Source organism: Vicia villosa, linkage group LG7, assembly GCF_029867415.1.
Source record: "Vicia villosa cultivar HV-30 ecotype Madison, WI linkage group LG7, Vvil1.0, whole genome shotgun sequence".
Taxonomy (NCBI): domain Eukaryota; kingdom Viridiplantae; phylum Streptophyta; class Magnoliopsida; order Fabales; family Fabaceae; genus Vicia; species Vicia villosa.
In genome coordinates, this window is record NC_081186.1 from 87,286,911 (window position 1) to 87,305,137 (window position 18,227).

Here is an 18,227-nt window from a genome sequence, read left to right on the forward strand (position 1 = left end):
AGTTGGTTAATAGTATTATTGTTGTGCTATAATTGTGAATCGAAAGTTCCATATTATTTAAAAAAAGAAGAAATGAAGGTTGAATAAAATGACTTATATATCAAAATTTTTAAAATTTTGAATTAATATATGGTGTGTCTTGTATGTTATTCTTATTCTTGAGCTAGTGTGAGTGTTTCTCTTTCTCATCCATCAATTATCCCATGTTTTAGATAAGGTTGCCAAAGTTAACATTAACCATGTCTTTTACAATCAAGCTAAAAATAACATTTGTGAATTTGTGAATTTGTTGCCTAAGATCCATCGTAACATATTATCAGCATGTTTGGGGTGGCGTTGAGTTATCCAAATTCGTGGTAAATTATCACGTTTGTGTAGAAGCAACCATTTGTCACTTCTTGTTTTTACGGTTGAGTCCTATCCAAAAGTGCGTCTATGCCTTCCACACTCATATCCAAACACGCACTCTATAAACTCTATAAACTTCACACTCTTTAGACATGATCATCTCTCACAACTTACAAGCATTCAGCTCTCACACACATTCTAATATTATAATAATTTATTCTAAATTATAATTGAGACAATATTATGAATTAATTATATGCAAAAAGTGTCAAGGATGAAGAAACTCATCGAGGAGTAAGAAACTGAAACCAGTTACAATTAAGAAGATGAATGCAAGAAAGGGAAAGTAGAGAAGATTTACTGTTGTATTGAATGAATGAAATAGAGTTACAATAGTTGTGTACTTATATACATGATATATATATATATATATATATATATATATATATATATATATATATATATATATATATATATATATATATATATATATATATATATATATATATATATATATATATATATATATATATATATATATGTGTGTGTGTGTAAATATACAGTATAAAATACAATATGGAATGTACAATATAAAACTAAGAATAATATCCCCCCTCAAGGTAGACTTTGGATGCTACAAAGGCCAAACTTGGATATAATGAAGCTTAGTGCAGGAGAATGAAGAGGCTTAGTGCAGGAGAATGAAGAGGCTTAGTGAATGCATCTGCAAGCTGATCTTTTGTGGATATAGGCAACAGATGCAGTAGCTTGGTGTTGAAGCAGGCATAGCGACAAGCAACAAAAGATTTAGAAATATTATTCCGGGATTTATCGTGTCCACAGAGATGGAGAGATCATTCAATAGTTTATATAGTTTCGAGCTTGGGTTTGAATGAACGAAAAGTAAACAAAGATATGGACAGGAAAAAATAAACACATTCTTAGAAGAGAAATAACTTATCAGGCATGCAAATATACTCACTCGTCTCAAATTTAAACTTATCGACCAGTTATTCACAACCTATGATACTCGTCCATGTTATCACGTATCTCTCACATAAGTGTCCATCTCTGGAGCACCTACTAGATCAACTCACAACTAAGGTTATCTCTAACGCAAAGTCACGAGAACATCCATATTCTCGCGTCGGCGATCTCTCGCGCGCCGCTCAAACACGAAAGCATTAAGTACAGATACAAACAGTGAATGTTAGCTCTAAATCTATCTCTAGAGTTTAGAAAATAACAGATAATCATCCTAGATAAAGATTCAATTAGTTTATCTCTAAAGCAACCTAAATCCCCAGCACAGAGCAAAAATCCAAGGTAACAATCAACACAGATTTGTAAAGCAAGTTTTATATAACACCATAGACGATAAATATACATAAGATTCGAGTAAATATACAAACAAAACCCAACACAAAAGAAATACACAAATAAGAGAAGAGATAAATCAAACATCTCGCGGGTTGTCAGCTCCAGTTAATGAGAAATCCACCTCTGATCATCCAAGTGCATGTCCTAGTGTTGTTTTCTAAGATAATCCTACTCTAAGAATGAAATTGATGGAGTTGGGACCAATAGCTTTCCCAAAACCATAACCCTAAAATGTGCCAAATGAAAGAATATAAAGACAATTATGCGCAGGTCCGCTAAGCGGGCTACCCAACGTGGAAAAAATATCTACAACAGTAAAGTCAAGCTCGCTTAGCGAGTGACCTCCGCTAAGCGAACCCAAAAAATCTTCCAGCTTCTGTTTTGCTCCGCTTCAAGCCGGCTTATTGAAAATCAATCTTCATAAGCGCGCTGGACAGTCGCTTAGCGGACTGTTCTGCATAATTTTGCTTATTCAGCTCCAAAATTGCGCAATCGAAGCTGTGCCTTTGACACTTTATTCCTTGAGGCTCCAATATGCATGAATACCTATAAAAACAAAGAAAATACTATCAAACGGTACATAAAACAAATGAAAACTCAAGTATGCACGTATATACACGAAAGTTGGGATTTTATTACAAAAACTAAAAGAATAGAATCGATATGTACCACAAATATATACTCAAAATATTTATATTTTGACACTTATCACTTGGACACAATTTTCTCACGCACAACATGACAGTTGTAACAACCCAAATCTACCCTGCAATTAACACGGAAAATCAAAGTGTAGAAGTCTCAAAACAACATCACATTTGAGGCGTCACAATTTTGACTTAAATCAAATCATAAACATGCTCTTAATTCATAGATACATAACACATATATTGGAGAAAACTCATAACTCATTAGTCATTCAATCTAAAACTTAGAAACATCGCAGCGGAGTTCATTAACAACATAAACCAAAATATCACATCTATGCCAATCTTGGCATTCAACAAATCCAACATATCTCATAAGGATGTAACAACATAATCCAATAAAAGATGACAACTTTCTAATATAACAACAAGAAGCAATAAGATGACACGACACAATAAAAACAGGCTAGATGTCTCCCGAATGCTACGTATCAGAGCATTAACACACCGACTCGAGCTAATAGTTATACGACTACTCCACGTTATTACCTGCACGTTACCAACAAAGGGTAACATTCAAACAGAAGGGGTGAGATATCCTTCATTATAAAGAAACATATGATAATATTCAAAGCATAATAAAGATCATACATATATCACCACTTCTCATTATATGACATGTTACCAACAATTCACATCATTCAAACATCTTACGAATATTTGTAAATCTAGAGGGACATCTAGAACTTAATTTGAAAGGAAAAAATATATTTGTAAATCTAGAGTGACATCTAGAACTTAATTTTACAAATTTAAATAACTATAGTGTAGTTTTTTTTATTCTCATATCTTTTTAATACTTATCTTTGGTTTAGATATTTCATTTTAAATTGTTAATGAAGTGCATTTATTTTAGTTAATTCAAACTAAATACTGATCAATTAGTTTAATAGTAATTTAATTAAATATTAATTAAGTTATTTTTATTTGATTAATTATATTTATGATTTATATTTTATTAATTTTATTTTTAAATTTTTGTATTATTTAAAATTAATAAATATTTATTTGTTTGCTATTTAAAATAAGTACTCCATCCGTCTCACAATAGGTGTTCTCTTTCAAATTTTTATTTGTCTCAAATTATTTGTCAATTTAGAATATCAATGTAATATTTATTATTTCTTTCCACTAACTTACCCTTATTTATTTATTTATTTATTTATTTATTGTATTTTAATTCATTTAAGTACTCCACTACCTATTATTAATAAGGTTATTTAAGTAAATGAAACTCATTTTATCATTGAAATCAACATAATTAATCATTTTCTTAAAAAATGTGAAAATCTCAAAGAGGACCCCTATTATGAGACGGAGGGAGTAAATGTCTGTTCTAAATTATTAACTTAAGTATTCGTTATTAAGAATATTAATAACAGAAATTAATTTGTCTAGTTGTAAAGAGATTATCATTTAATTTGAACAAACTTGAATTTAAGACCCATTGGTACAATTTTTTTTTTTCTTTTAAATTCAGAATCATTTAATATTATTAAAATTTATAAGAATTATTTGTCATGAATGTACATTGGACTAGTGGTAAGAACTAAAGATATTGGTTAAAGGTCCTAAGTTCAATTCCATATAAAAAACAATTTTGATTTTTTTGATATTATTAATTCAGAATTGTTTAAAAATGAAATTATAATTAAAAATCAATTTCGTATTTAAAAAATGAAAAATAAAAAATAAAAGTCAACGTAGAAGTCTAGTCACGGTTTAAAAATATGAAGAAAAAAAACCGATTTGAAAAAAATATTAACATAAAGACTAATATGATTCACTTAAATTTTATAAAGAATTAAGTCAAATTCTTTTTTGTGAGGAACTAATTTAAATTTTGTAATTTTTGTTAGAAACCAAAGTGAATCTCCACTCTAAAATTTAAAGTTTATTTGCAACTATTATCAAAATAACCTTTCAATAGCTTTATAAATTTATGTCTCTATCAAAATTTTGTTATATGATGGCATAATGGTTGTAAATGCGAGTCACTATATTAGCTTTATAAATTTATGTCTCTATTATTAATTTTTAATAATAGAATTCAAAAAAAATTATTTAATTTTGTTGTTGATATTTGTTGAAATGTGAGCTTTCTTCTTTATCTCTGATTTTATTATACTCCATATACTTCCTATTATTAAAAAAAACTATAATTCACCTTGAGAAAACTCTATATTCTCATCTGTGAGAAATCAAGAATCTTGTTATTTGTTTTTAGTTTATTTATTCGGTATAACATGATAAACGTAATAGAGAAGTATACATACACAATACAAGATTGTTACTTATTCTATTATATATATCTTAGGGTTAAATATATTTTTGGTCATGATAAATATTTCAGATTTTATTTTTAGTTCCTATAAATATTTTCTTTAAAGAATAGTTAATCTAAAATTTTTTATCCACACTTTTGGTCTCTCCTGCTAGCGTCTGTTGTCAGAACTATGTGGCACTGTCACGTGACAATGCTGTAGAAAAGATGCTGACATGGATGTCATGTGACATTTTATCCGCATTTTATATTTTTTATATAAATTTTAATTACAGCGACAGATATTCCGTCACAAAATTCGTCGCTAACATGAATAAAAACCTAGATTATATTGCTAATCTACAACTAATCCGTAGCTAATTCTAACTAATTCAAACACATCATTCTTATAATTTGAATTTCGTTTTTCTTTTCATGATTATTTGCAATAAAGTTTATCATATTATAAAAATATCTCTCACAATTTTTTTTACTTGAGATGAATTAAATATAGTTTTTTTACGAATCGGGTTTCTTTAAAATGGAAACAAGAAAAACATTAAATATGATTGATTTTTAGGCTATTATTTTTCAAGGAGCTATATCATAATACATAAAAAATATCTACAAATTTTCATGCTAATTCAAATAAGTCTCGATTTATTATTATTTTCTGATCGAAACACATATAAAATTAATTTCATAAATTAGACAAAATAGGAAGATTAAAGGGTAATTAATTAAACTTTATATTTTAATATAAAAAGCGAAGGCTGCGGCAATTTTAAGTTAAAAATTTTAACTTAAAATAGTTATAATATAACCTCAGGTTCGCGTGGTACCATTTTCTGTTGTCCACGTACTGCAGTCTGTTAGCACCGTTTGCAAAAAAATAATCATATAATAATAACCACGCATGACACGCGTAACCATTATACTAACATTATTATTCAATTATTCCATACTACTATAATTGTGTATATATTTAAGTATGTAATGCTAGAGTGTCACTGCACAAAGATTTTGTAGCAGATTAAGATATAGCCATGGCAATTTACTCTACTTCAAAGCTCAACATCATTTTATGCTTATCTTCAACACTTTTGCTACTCTCTTCTCTTCATGCTGAAGCTGAATCTCAGAATCTTAAATACTGTCGTAATTATACTACCCTAAAGCTTACTCTTAATTTGTTTTTTCTCAGTATGTTTGTTAAACTATTTGGTTATTAATTTGAGTATTGTGCTATGCAGAAAAGAATGTAGACTATGCAGTGAAGGTTAGCAGTGTAGAAATATTACCTGACCCTGTGGTGAGAGGAGAGCCATTCACCTTCAAAATTCAAGCTTATACTGGTCCATACTTTTTTCTCTCCTAGGCTATATAATAAACACTAAATTCATTTACTAGCATTGGAAATTAATTGAATGATATCTATCTTTGATGCAGATGATCTAATTCGTAAAGGTAATTTAATATATGAAATTTCATATGCTGGGATAGAAGGACAACCTGCTGTATTTTACCATGATCTCAGCGAGGAAACATCCCTTCCTGTCCGTCCAGGCCACTTTTTGCTCACTCACACTGAATTATTGCCTCCAGTCACCCCGCCGGTTAGTTTCACTTTATCGCATACCATACATGTGCGTGCGTGTGAGTGCACTTTTAAGAGTTCCACTTCAAATGATATATGATCTAAGCATGTGCTTATAAGACGCGCTTTTGTTTGCTAGGACAATGTGTTATGTATGGAGTCAGTTTCTCTATAACTTTGATGACTTATTTGCTTAAAATTGTGCTACTTTTTGCAGGGTACCTATAATGTGAAGCTGACCTTCGATAATAAGGACGGTGGTGTGTTTACTTGTATCACCTTTCCTTTCACCATCGGCGCTAAATCTTCAGTATCTGCTATTTAAGTGACCTAGGACTGATCTGAAACTTAAGCATTGTTTATGGTTTATTTTTGAAGTCATATGTTAACTAGTGAATTGTCATGCTTCGGACTATGACTACTGAAATGTTTTCTTACTCATAATAATAAATAAGTTGTCCGACCCGAGTTTAACTGTCACATTACATATATATGCTTGCTTTATCTTTCATAAATAACTGTTGTTAGAAGCTATATATAATTTAATGTTTTGTATGGTAGATAGTATTAGGGAGTCGAAGCGTTTGACTGAGTGAGAGTAGTGTGTCTAAGTAATTGTAGATAATATAGTTGCATTCTGTAAGTATATTTGGATTTTGTATTTTGTATTTTGCAAGTTTTAGGCCTGGGCTTTATAGTTGCCTATATAAAGGCATTGCATGATGTAAATAAAACAACTTCACACAGTAAAAAATCCTAATTTTATAGTTACTAGTTTTTCTCTTATTTCTCTCATTTCTCTCATCTTTTTTGAAACCCTAATGGTTTCATTTGTTCCAATAAATTGGTATCAAGAAGTTTGGGTTGCAATTAAGAGTGATCTGTAATGGCAAACGAAACAATAACATCAACGCAATTTCCAATGAATCTACCAGGTATCAAAGGTGAGAGCTACGAACAGGGGGTTGTGCAGATGATAGTCATCTTCAAATTTCAAGATGTCTCTGAAATCGTGAACGATGGAGTAATGGCATTGGAAGCGAATGCAGATGATGTTCAGATAGCTGCACACAATGATCAAAGGAAGAAAGATGGAAAAGTTGAAGAACTTATACGACAGAGGTGAAAAGCTGAAGAGGATGAGGTTCTAGACACTGAGAAAGCAATTCGAGATGACTCAGATGAACGAAGATGAATCTGTCTCATGATTCTTTTTATGAGTGGTGCTGTTAGGGAACCAAATGAAGGCGTGTGGTGAATCAATCAACAATTTGCAAAAGATTGAGAAAGTGTGCAAATTTTAATTACATTGTAGTGTTCATTGAAGATTCGAAAACCTTGTTGAGATGAATTTAGAAGAACTTCAATCCTCATTAGAGGCTCATGAGGTGAGGTTGAAGCAGAGAAACTCAAAAAGGGAGAAGGTGGCTGAACAGGCACTGCAAGCAAGATTCATAAAGAAGGTTGTAAAAGAGAAGGCAAAGCAGTGGAATAATCTTGCTAATGATGAGAAGTCTAGCAAGAATTCAAAGAATCACTGTGATTCAACCAAGAAAGACATGTGAAACAAGTATTATCGGAAGAAAGTTGACATGAAAGAGGTGCAGTGTTACAATTGTCAAGGATTTGGCTATTATGCACGAGACCGTCGAAGAAATAAGAAAGCACGAGTGAAAGTTAACGATGAAGCACAATCTGCACATGCAAGAGATAGTGATTTTAGTGATGTGCTACTCATGATAAACACTCAATCGACCACTAAGCAAACCAACATGTGGTACCTGGATTCAGGATGCAGCAACCATATGACTTGTAATAAAAACTGGTTCACCAAGTTAGATGAATCAGTTAAGAAGGTGATAAAGTTTGCAGATGAAAGACACGTCACATCAGGTGGAAAAGGAGACATGTCTATGGTCAGAAAAGATGGTCAAAAAACATGTATCACTGATGTATTCTATGTATCTTTGATGACAAGTAATTTGATAAGCATAGGTTAATTACTTGCAAAAGGTTCCAACATGAAGCTGGAAAACTATCAGATGCTGGTGTATGATGGTGATGAGAGGTTGATTTTGAAGGCACCATTGGCATACAACAAAATCTAAGGTAGAGATCAACACGGTTAATAACAACTGTCTTGCTTCTACTGCATAAGAAGATAAAAATTGGCTATGGCGTCACAGGTATGGAAATCTAAACTTCATATGTTTAAGTATGCTCAACCAGAAGAAGATGGTGTACGAGGAATGTTGTAAAGAAAAGTGGGATAGGAAATCATTCAAGCATGACTTGCCTATAAGGTAGAAGGAAAAGCTGGAGCTAGTTCACTCTAATGTGTGTTGACCTTTCAAAGTAAGGTAGAATGGAGGTTAAAACTATTTCCTAACTTTCACAGATGAATTCACTAGATATATGTAGATGTATCTGATCAAAAAGAATAGTGAGGTATTCAAAAATTTCAAGAATTTTAAGTTGCATGTCGAGAAACAAAGTGGATGCAAGTTGAAGAAACTGAGAACTGATGGTGGGGTGAATACACTTCTAGAGAATTTGCTAGATTTTGCAATAAGGAAGGTATGGAGCATGAAGAGCACAATGGTATAGCTAAATGAAAGAATAGAAGTATATTGAACATAACAAGGAGCATGTTGAAAGCTAAAGATATGCCAAGGAGAATTTGGGGTGAAGCAGCTTCGACAACATTATATATTTTAAACAGATGTCCAACAAAGAAGATGGTCGAGAAGACACCTTATGAGGCTTGGAGAGGACAAAAGCCAAATGTAAGTCATATTAGAGTGTTTAGATCAATGTGCTTCAGGCATGTACATGAACAATTGAGGAAGAAGCTGGATGATCAAAGTCAGGCCATGATGCTCAAAGGATATCATTCGACTGGTGCATACAAGTTGTATTCGCCGAACGATGATAAACTAGTGATCAATAGAGATGTCCTAGTTGACGAGATAAAAAGGCGGGATTAAAGTCATGGGTCACTTCGACAGGAGTCAGATACAGTCACAACTGTGTTTGAAGATACCAACAAACTGGAGTCCAGATCAATCTAAATGAAGAACCACCATAGCACAATGACAAGAGATCGATTAGAACGAGAACTGAGTCAACAAGGCTAGTTGGATATGAGATATTTATAGATTAAGCATTCTTTGCAATTGGTGACTTAATAGAAAAAGCAATGACGATGGCTGAAGCATAACCAATTAATTTGGATCAAGCCATGATTGATTCAAATTGGTGCGAAGCCATGAAAGAAGAATTCAGGGTTATCGAAAAGAACAAGACTTGAGAGCTTCCCAAAAGAGCTAGCAATAAGCCAATTGATTTGAAGTGGGTCTACAAGCTTAAATGAAGGACAAATGGTGAGATTACCAAGCATACAACAAGATTAGTGGTGAGAAATTTTATGTAAAAACTGGTATTGATTTCGATGAAGTATACGCACCTATTGCAAGGATGGAGACAATAAGAATTGTGGTAACGACAGCAGCATTCAGAAGGTGGATGATACATCAGTTGGATGTAAAATTAGAATTTTTGAATGGACCTTTGGAATAATATGTCTAATGTCAGTCAACCACCAGGATTCTAAATCAAAGGGCAAGAGCCGAATGTGTACAGATTGAGGAAGGCTCTTTCGAAGCAAGTTTCACAAAGTGTGTCTCTGAACATGGAGTGCATGTAAATGATGCTGACAGAGTCAATTAAATCATTATATGCTTGTATGTAGATGACTTGTTGATTACATGTTCAATTGAAGTTGAGATAAGAAAGTCAAGTCGAAGCTGATGCAAGAATTTGAAATGTCCGACCTAAGGAACTTGTCACAATTTCAGGGATGCAGTTCAAAGAAACATGTGAAACAATGTCCTTATACCATAAGAAGTATGCCCAAGACATCTTGAAGAGGTTTATGATGAACAACTTTAATGCAACTACTGCAACACCATTAGAAACTAAAGCAAAGATGAAGGAGACAAATGATGACTTTGTAAATGCAACACTGTACAAACACGTCATTGGATCCTTAAGGTATCTTTGCAACACAAGACCACATATCTATCAAAGTGTTGTAATGTTGAGCAAATTCGTGGAGAAACTACCAAAAATATCATCTCATAGTATTTAAAAGGGTGCTCAGATACATGAAGGGTACAATTAATCATGGTGTAATGATGCCAAGACAAAAGAATACCAATGTAATAATTGATATTACTATTTTAACAATGACAAATTATAGATATTAAATATGTGGTATTTATACTACTAGAAAAAGTAACACCAATTTTCTTTGAAAGACATAAGTGATATCATTCTCAGTTACACATATATGTCTTTCATAGAAAATTGATCACTTATAGCTTCATACATTATTTTGACATAAGCCATAAAAATTATACATACCACATATTTAATATCCCTACTTTTATGGCTTATGTCTTTCTAAGAAAATTGATCACTTATGGCTTCATACACTATTTAATATCCCTGTCAATCATATCAGTTACAAAAGCATTTAATTAGATTTATAAAAGACTCCAAACTTTGATCTTAGCTTGATCAAAAAGTTATGAATATTTCCTATTTTTCACTTTTTGGACATCCCTTATATTCCCTTTTGAAAAAACAAAGCCACCACAACAACTGATGTTATTTTTCATGAACACTGATTTTCTTTTTCTACATTATTTCCTTCTAAATCGCATTCATCCTTTGAACTTGTTAGGGAGTCTGAGTCTCTTCCATGTCCTAGGATATCTTCTCATAAAGTGCCTATCCAACCTATCTTTTGACAAATGGATGATGTCTCTTCTCCATTGATAGTTGATATTAGTCTGTCTTCTGGTTCTATGGTGGCTAATAAGTCCAATCCTAGGTCTCCCGTGAAACAATCTAAGTATGTACCCGGTTTTTCTGTATACAATTATCACATATATTCACCTACTTAACTAGGTTCTCCAACTGCCAGTTCTTAATTTAGGTATACACCTCACATCAACTTCCCATCTAGTTCTCAATTTTCTCTTGATGTTAGTAGCTCAGCTGAGTCATTGTCTCCAACTATTCAAAATTCTTCTCTTCCTTAAGTGCATCAGTTCAATGAGAACTCTATGTTAACTAGGGAAAAAGTAGGCCACTTAAATCCTAAGCAATTTTAACACACATAGAACCAACCTCATTCAAACAAGCTCTTTCTTAATTAGCTTGGCTTCAAGCTATGAAACTTGAGTATGATGCACTCTCTGTTTACCATACATGGACATTGACTACTATTCCACCTCATAGAAAACCAATGGGATGCAAGTGGTTTTTAAGTGAAATAAAATCTCGATGGAATTGTAAATAAATATAACACAAGGCTAGTTGCAAAAGGTTTTCATCAATATTTTGATTTTCATTTTAAGGAAATGTTTTGACTTGTTGTCCAGCTAACTACCATTCGCGTGATTCTTAATTTGGCTCTCATTGACAAATAGGAGTTGTAACAAGTTGACATCAATAATGCTTTCTAGAATAAATTTTTACATGAGAAAGTGTATATGTCTCAACCACCAGGTTTTGGGAAGGAAGACTGTGCACTTGTTTGTAAGCTACGTAAACCATTGTATGGGCTCAAACAAGTTCCTCGTGCCTGATATAAGAAATTGACTCTATCTCTTGTTAATTTTGGCTTCACTCATATTAAATGTGACCACTCTCTATTTATATACTCTTACCAAGGTGTCACTATCTATGTGTTTATCTATGTAGATGATATTTTGATCACAGGTTCATCATTTATGTTGGTTCACAAACTGATAGATTCTCTTTATGAGACATTTGCTATTAAGAAAATGAGCGTTCATGAATACTTCCTTGGCATTGAGATAAAACATCTATCTTCAAGGAACTTACTTCTCACCCAAACCAAGTACATTCGTGATTTACTCATCAGAGCAAATATGTGCTAATGGTGTTACTACTCCTATGCTTAGCAATTGCATGCTCAATAAACATGGAGCTTAACTTCACGATCCTAACTTATACTGATTAATGGTCGAAGCTTTTCAATATGTGACCCTTACACAACTAGATGCCTTCGGTCTTAATAAAGCGTGCTAATTTACGGCCTTCCCTCTGGAGGCGCATTGGTCTATGGTTAAACGCATCCTCAGGTATCTAAGTGGCACCATCAATCATGGTTTTATTGTATCTCTAGCTCCCTTGTCGTGCAAATTCTCTTTTCGTTCTTATAGTGATTCAGATTGGGCAAGTGACCTGGATGATAGGCGTTCTACTTCAGAATCTTGTATCTTTTTTGCCCAAATATTATCTCATAGAGCTCCAAGAAACAACCTCTTGCTTACAGTTCAAGTACGTCAGGCCTTGGAACATACAACCTTATATATACTACGGTTAGAATACCTCCTTATTGAACTTTGAGTTCCCTTTCTTTCTCTCACGCCTTTGTGTGATAACCTCGGTGTTGTTCTTCTATCACATAATTCCATTATTCATGCTCACCCTAAGCATATCGAGTTAGATATTCATTTTGTCTGTGAACGAATTATTTCCAAACACATGAAAATCCAACATCTCGTTGCAAGTTGTTGATACACTTACAAAACCCCTTGGCACTGCAACTTTCCAAAAACTTCGTACCAAACTCAAAGTCGTGGCATTGCCCTCTCCATGAGTTTGTGGGAGAGTATTAGAAGAGAAGTTTGTGTTGCAAGAAACAAAGCATTGTATCAAAGTGGGTCAGGATCCTCTCTATTTTTCACACTCTCTGTTTTCTTCATTATTATAGTTTTGTGTGTAAATAGCACATATTTCTATGACATGTGACATTTATTTAACTTTATATATATATATAAAATAATAATAATAATAATAATAATAAAATATTCTATTTCTTTTAGGAAATTGAGAGGATCCCTACCCATATCAAAGTAGCATTACCATGTGCATGGAGGTATGTAACCATGCTGCATGATGGATGCATATAATTACTAGAGCAATCATTCATGTAAGTCATGACATTGTAATACTTGAGAAAACAAAGAATGAAATATGAGATCCAAAGATACACTAATTCGATGTACGATCTTATTTTGATTATCTTGATAAGGATGAAGCGTTTATCACAAAATATACTTTTATAATATTGTTTGAGGGCTCCGATGGATGCATATAATTACTGGAGCAATCATTCATGTAAGTCATGACATTGTAATACTTGAGAAAACAAAGAATGAAATATGAGATCCAAAGATACACTAATTCGATGTACGATCTTATTTTGATTATCTTGATAAGGATGAAGCGTTTATCACAAAATATACTTTTATAATATTGTTTGAGGGCTCCGAAAATATTCACTTTTAAACTTAAACAAATAGAAAGTCAATAAATTTATCAATATTTAATATTATGATTAATAAATGCATTTTCATGAAAATAATAAAATGAAATACCTTAAACTATACGAGTCTTATTAGATGTAAAATTAGATACCTAACTTCAGCCTTAATAAGTCAATATTAAATTAATCAATTTTAATTATACCTTGCAAGCAAACAAGCTAACTATTAATGCAACCAAATTCAAATTTTGACCAACCAATGAAAAGTAAGAACAAATGCTACAGTCAAAACTAGAGAATAGCTACCGTAAAATCCACCGTAACTTTCCAAAAACTAATTTTCAAAATCATTATTTTAAAAAGGGGACAACTTCTCTACTAATCACAAAAAGTTAAGTAATGTACATTCATCCAATTATATGATGTCATCTAATTTTAACATAATTAATTTTTTATTAAATATTATAATTGATTGTTGTTTTCAAGGTATTTTACACAGGAGGTACTTTACCCACTTTTTGAGTTTGGTGGATACGAATTTATCTTATAAAAATAACTAGCAAAGATTATGCATAACAATGTTTTCTAAAATAATAATGCAATTTTTTAAATGGATAAATTTTGTCATCTAAAAAAGATGCCGATCAAAGTAGTTAAAGAATGTATCAAGATTCACAGTATTTTCCTTTGGGGGAGAGTGGTGGAGAAGAGGATTATTCATTGGGTTAGTTGGAAGGCGCTGACGTTGCCTTATTTAAAAGGGGGTTTAGCCATTAAAGATATTAAAGATTTTAATTGCGCTCTTTTGAATAAGTGGAGATGACAGATAGCTAAAGGAGGGGGGACGTTATGGTGGGAGGTTTGGAAGGCCCGATATGGAGATGTCAAAATGCAAGTTTTATGTGGCGGAGATTCTCACTCTCGTTCATCTTCATCTTTTTGGTGGCGGGACTTATTAAAGGTTGGTGTTTTTTCTCCTTTTCTTAAGGACCCTTTAATCTCCGATTGTTGTTTTAAAGTGGGTAATGGTTTTAATACTCCCTTTTGGGAAGTTGGATGGATTAATAGTTCTAGTTTGTTGGAAGATTTTCTGAAACTTTTTGCGTTATCTTCTTTGAAAAAAGTGTCCGTAACGGCTATGGGAGGTTGGCGAGACGGGGTGTGGGTTTGGGGTGATTTAGGTATCTCGGTGGTTGAGGTTGCGGAGGCGAATTTGTCTCCGAGGCTAGTGGTTTTGAGGGGTCTTTTAGAGGGTTTTGGAGGTTTGAAAGAATACAAGACTCCGTGTGTTGGCTTCTTGATTCAGAAAAGTGCTTTACGGTTTCTTCGTGTTATCATTGGTATTCTTTATTACGCACTCCTTTTGGTCCCTTGAACAAGAATGAGGAGGCTTTGGAATTGATTTGGAAGTTGGAGGTTCCTTTTAAGATTAAAGCTATTGCTTGGAGACTTTTTGTGAATAGGCTCCCCACTAAAGATCTTTTAGTGTATAGAGGTATTAATTTTTCTACTTCTAACTTAAATTGTGTTTTTTGCGACTCGCATTTGGAGGATATGGACCATATTTTTTTCAAATGTGAAGTGGTTAAGGTTGTTTGGAAGGAAATTGTTGAGTGGGTGGATTACCCGAGATGGAAGGAGATTGATTGTATTCCTTTTTTTATGGAATGGTATTCCATGGGGCGGGTAAAAGGCATCAAAGTTGGCAAATTGGGGGGTGTTTTAGTTAGCCACTTGTCGGATTATTTGGTTGACAAGGAATGACTTTTGTTTTAGAAACGAAGTTTGAAATATTAAAAATATAGTTTGGAATATCAAAATTTTGATATGGAGGTGGTCTTTCTTGGGCGATATTGCTTATCCCAATTGTAACTTTTACGATTTTAGTAAAGATCATTTATCTTTTATGTCGTAATTGTAATTGGTTTGTAATATCATTTTTTTGTCGAACTTGTTCCGTTATTGTGTAACAAGGTTGGAGAACCCTTAGTTCTCTCATTAATCAAATTCTTGCTTACACAAAAAAAATTTATTGTTCGTTTGCCTGGTGTTTTTATATAATATTGATTTTATCGGTGACTTCTAAAGTGAGGGCTTCAACAAATCCCTCACCAGTGGACCACTTGAAGAACAAATAAGAGTCATTAAATTAATCTAATTTACAAATGTTATTATACACCCTACACATCAAATCACACCTATTTTTTTTCCAACTTTTTCTTCCTTTCTCTATTCCCAACTGCACACTCACCGTCACAAAGCCCTTTCATCTTATCATCTCCGACCAATTTACACTACAACATTGAATCAAACAAATTTAGAATCTTTTGAAAACCTGTGTTTCTCAATATGAGAATCATATAAAGTAAAACAATAAGAATCAAAATGTTATTAATTTTTTTTCAAAGGAAGTGAATGATAACAAAAAAGAATATGATAAAAATTGATTCAAGAGCCCTTAGCCATAAAATTTAAGGTTTTTTATGTCAAAATTAAATCCTTATTTTATATTTGAATTACAATTTTATTTGTCATATTTCGGATTGATCATTGTATTTGGAAATTATCAACATTTTCAAAATTAGTCTCATTAGACACAAGTAGTATCATTCAAGGACCGCAGAAACCAATTTCGTTTGTGCGAGAAGTTAAAGCAGGAATTGAGGGATACATGATAGAGCATAGAGATGGTGGAGTAATCTAAACCTTTAATTATTTTTTAAATAAATCTTATGGTGTACAAAAGAGTCTCACGAGTGAAACACTTTTTTTAATGGTTGATGCTAGACACCACCAATTTTATCAAATTATATTAAATATATATTTATATATTTACTAGGGATGTCAATGGACGGGGTCGGAGGATATATTCTCATCACAATCCACACCCTCGAATCTATTCTCTATCCCCGCTTTGGATCTCTGCTATAGGGGATTTTGTCCCCTATCTCCGTCCCCGCGGATCTCCGCAGGTCCCACAGATCCCCAAGGATCCCAAAATTCATGCGGAGATCCATAAACATGATTTTTTTTTTATTATTTTAAATCAAATTAATAGTAAAAGCTTCAAAAACTAATCACAAAAAATTTAAAAATTATTCATCTGTGATAAATATATTATTTTAATATTATTTAATCTAAAATATTGAGTGTCATGACCACCAAAATTTCAAACTAAAAAAATTAAAATAATCTTTTAAGTTTCACTCTTTTACTAACAATATAGATATATTTTAAATTTGTGTATAAGATTAATTATATAAAATGACAAATAAATTTACATAATAATTTAAAATTATATATAAATTAGTGACATTATGCTATTTTAAGCGGGGCGGGGAATATTTACGCCACATCCGTCCTCGAAATACGTTCGGGAGACTTTCCTCCGCATCTCCATCTCCACGGGGATATCCCGTCTTTGAACTCCAAACAGAGAATCTCCCCAAGAATCCCGCTAACGCAATGCAAGTTGACATCCTAATATTTACTAAGTAGCAAACAATTTTGAAAGAAATGAACACTGTTTTTGAAAAGTTAATATTGTATTCACTACAACGATGTTTGTTTTTTCCACATTATCCAAATGAGAGAACAATTGGCACCTCATATCTAAATATCCAAATGAGAGATAAATTGTCACTGCATAAGTCTCATTCACAGTCAAGTCTTTCCATTTTGTCTTGCTCTTATTAATTCTTCAGTATCTTTTTTTTGGGAACGTGAGAAAAAAATAATTTGATTTTCTTTTTTAGTTTGACAGCCTAATAGTTTGAATTTTAAATAAATAAATAAGATATCATATATTCGAAACAACGTTGATGTTTCTATGCAATGAAATATCTTTACACAGCTAGCCATAAATTAATGTAATGATATTTTTGTTTTATCTCTTAATAAAAAAATAGAGTTTTATTATTTTAAGAGAAAAAATAGCAATTACTATTAATAACTACAGTTTAATGGAAATATATCAATTCATATTTAATTATTATGAGTCTTATTTTCATTTATTTTTAGGACAAAACTTACAAACAGTTTCATAGGTGCTGACCAAGTGGAGTGCATTCTCATGAAAATAATCAAATTAATTTGTTTTTCTATTAACATGGAAGTTAAAATACACGGACAATATTTAGATAGACACAATTATAACACCTGCATTTACACACAACCAATCACATTTTTTATTAACTAAATATATGGATTTATGTTTGTTTCCATGCAAGTATTTCTCTATAAATATTTAAAAATATCTTTGTATAGAAGTTAATTTTCAACGCACACTGTATTATGTTCATATGATTTGACTTACAAAATGACTAGATGAAATTTTGATGTCTGAAATTTAACTTCTAGACGTACCCTATTTCTTTTAAACTTCTGAAACTATTACCCTATGAAAATACCACAATCATATCTACGGGAAATGTTAAGTATTAGCAAAAACCGCAATTATATCTATGGGAAATATTAAGTATTAGTAAAAACTTGTGAAATTTGCTACGAAAATTTTTAAGGTACGTCTGAAAGATAACTTTTGAATAAGGTGAAGGGGTGAATTTT

At 32.1% G+C, this 18,227-nt stretch overlaps 1 protein-coding gene across 1 annotated transcript; it reads left to right on the top strand.

Annotated features, from left to right (window-relative positions):
• The first annotated feature begins 5,690 nt into the window (after positions 1-5,690).
• Positions 5,691-6,769, top strand: LOC131617716 (uncharacterized). Its single transcript, XM_058888978.1, has 4 exons — positions 5,691-5,856; positions 5,952-6,053; positions 6,148-6,314; positions 6,513-6,769. The coding sequence occupies exons 1-4, from the start codon at positions 5,745-5,747 to the stop codon at positions 6,618-6,620; spliced, it is 489 nt and encodes a 162-aa protein (XP_058744961.1). The 5' UTR covers positions 5,691-5,744; the 3' UTR covers positions 6,621-6,769.
• Positions 6,770-18,227: the final 11,458 nt, after the last annotated feature.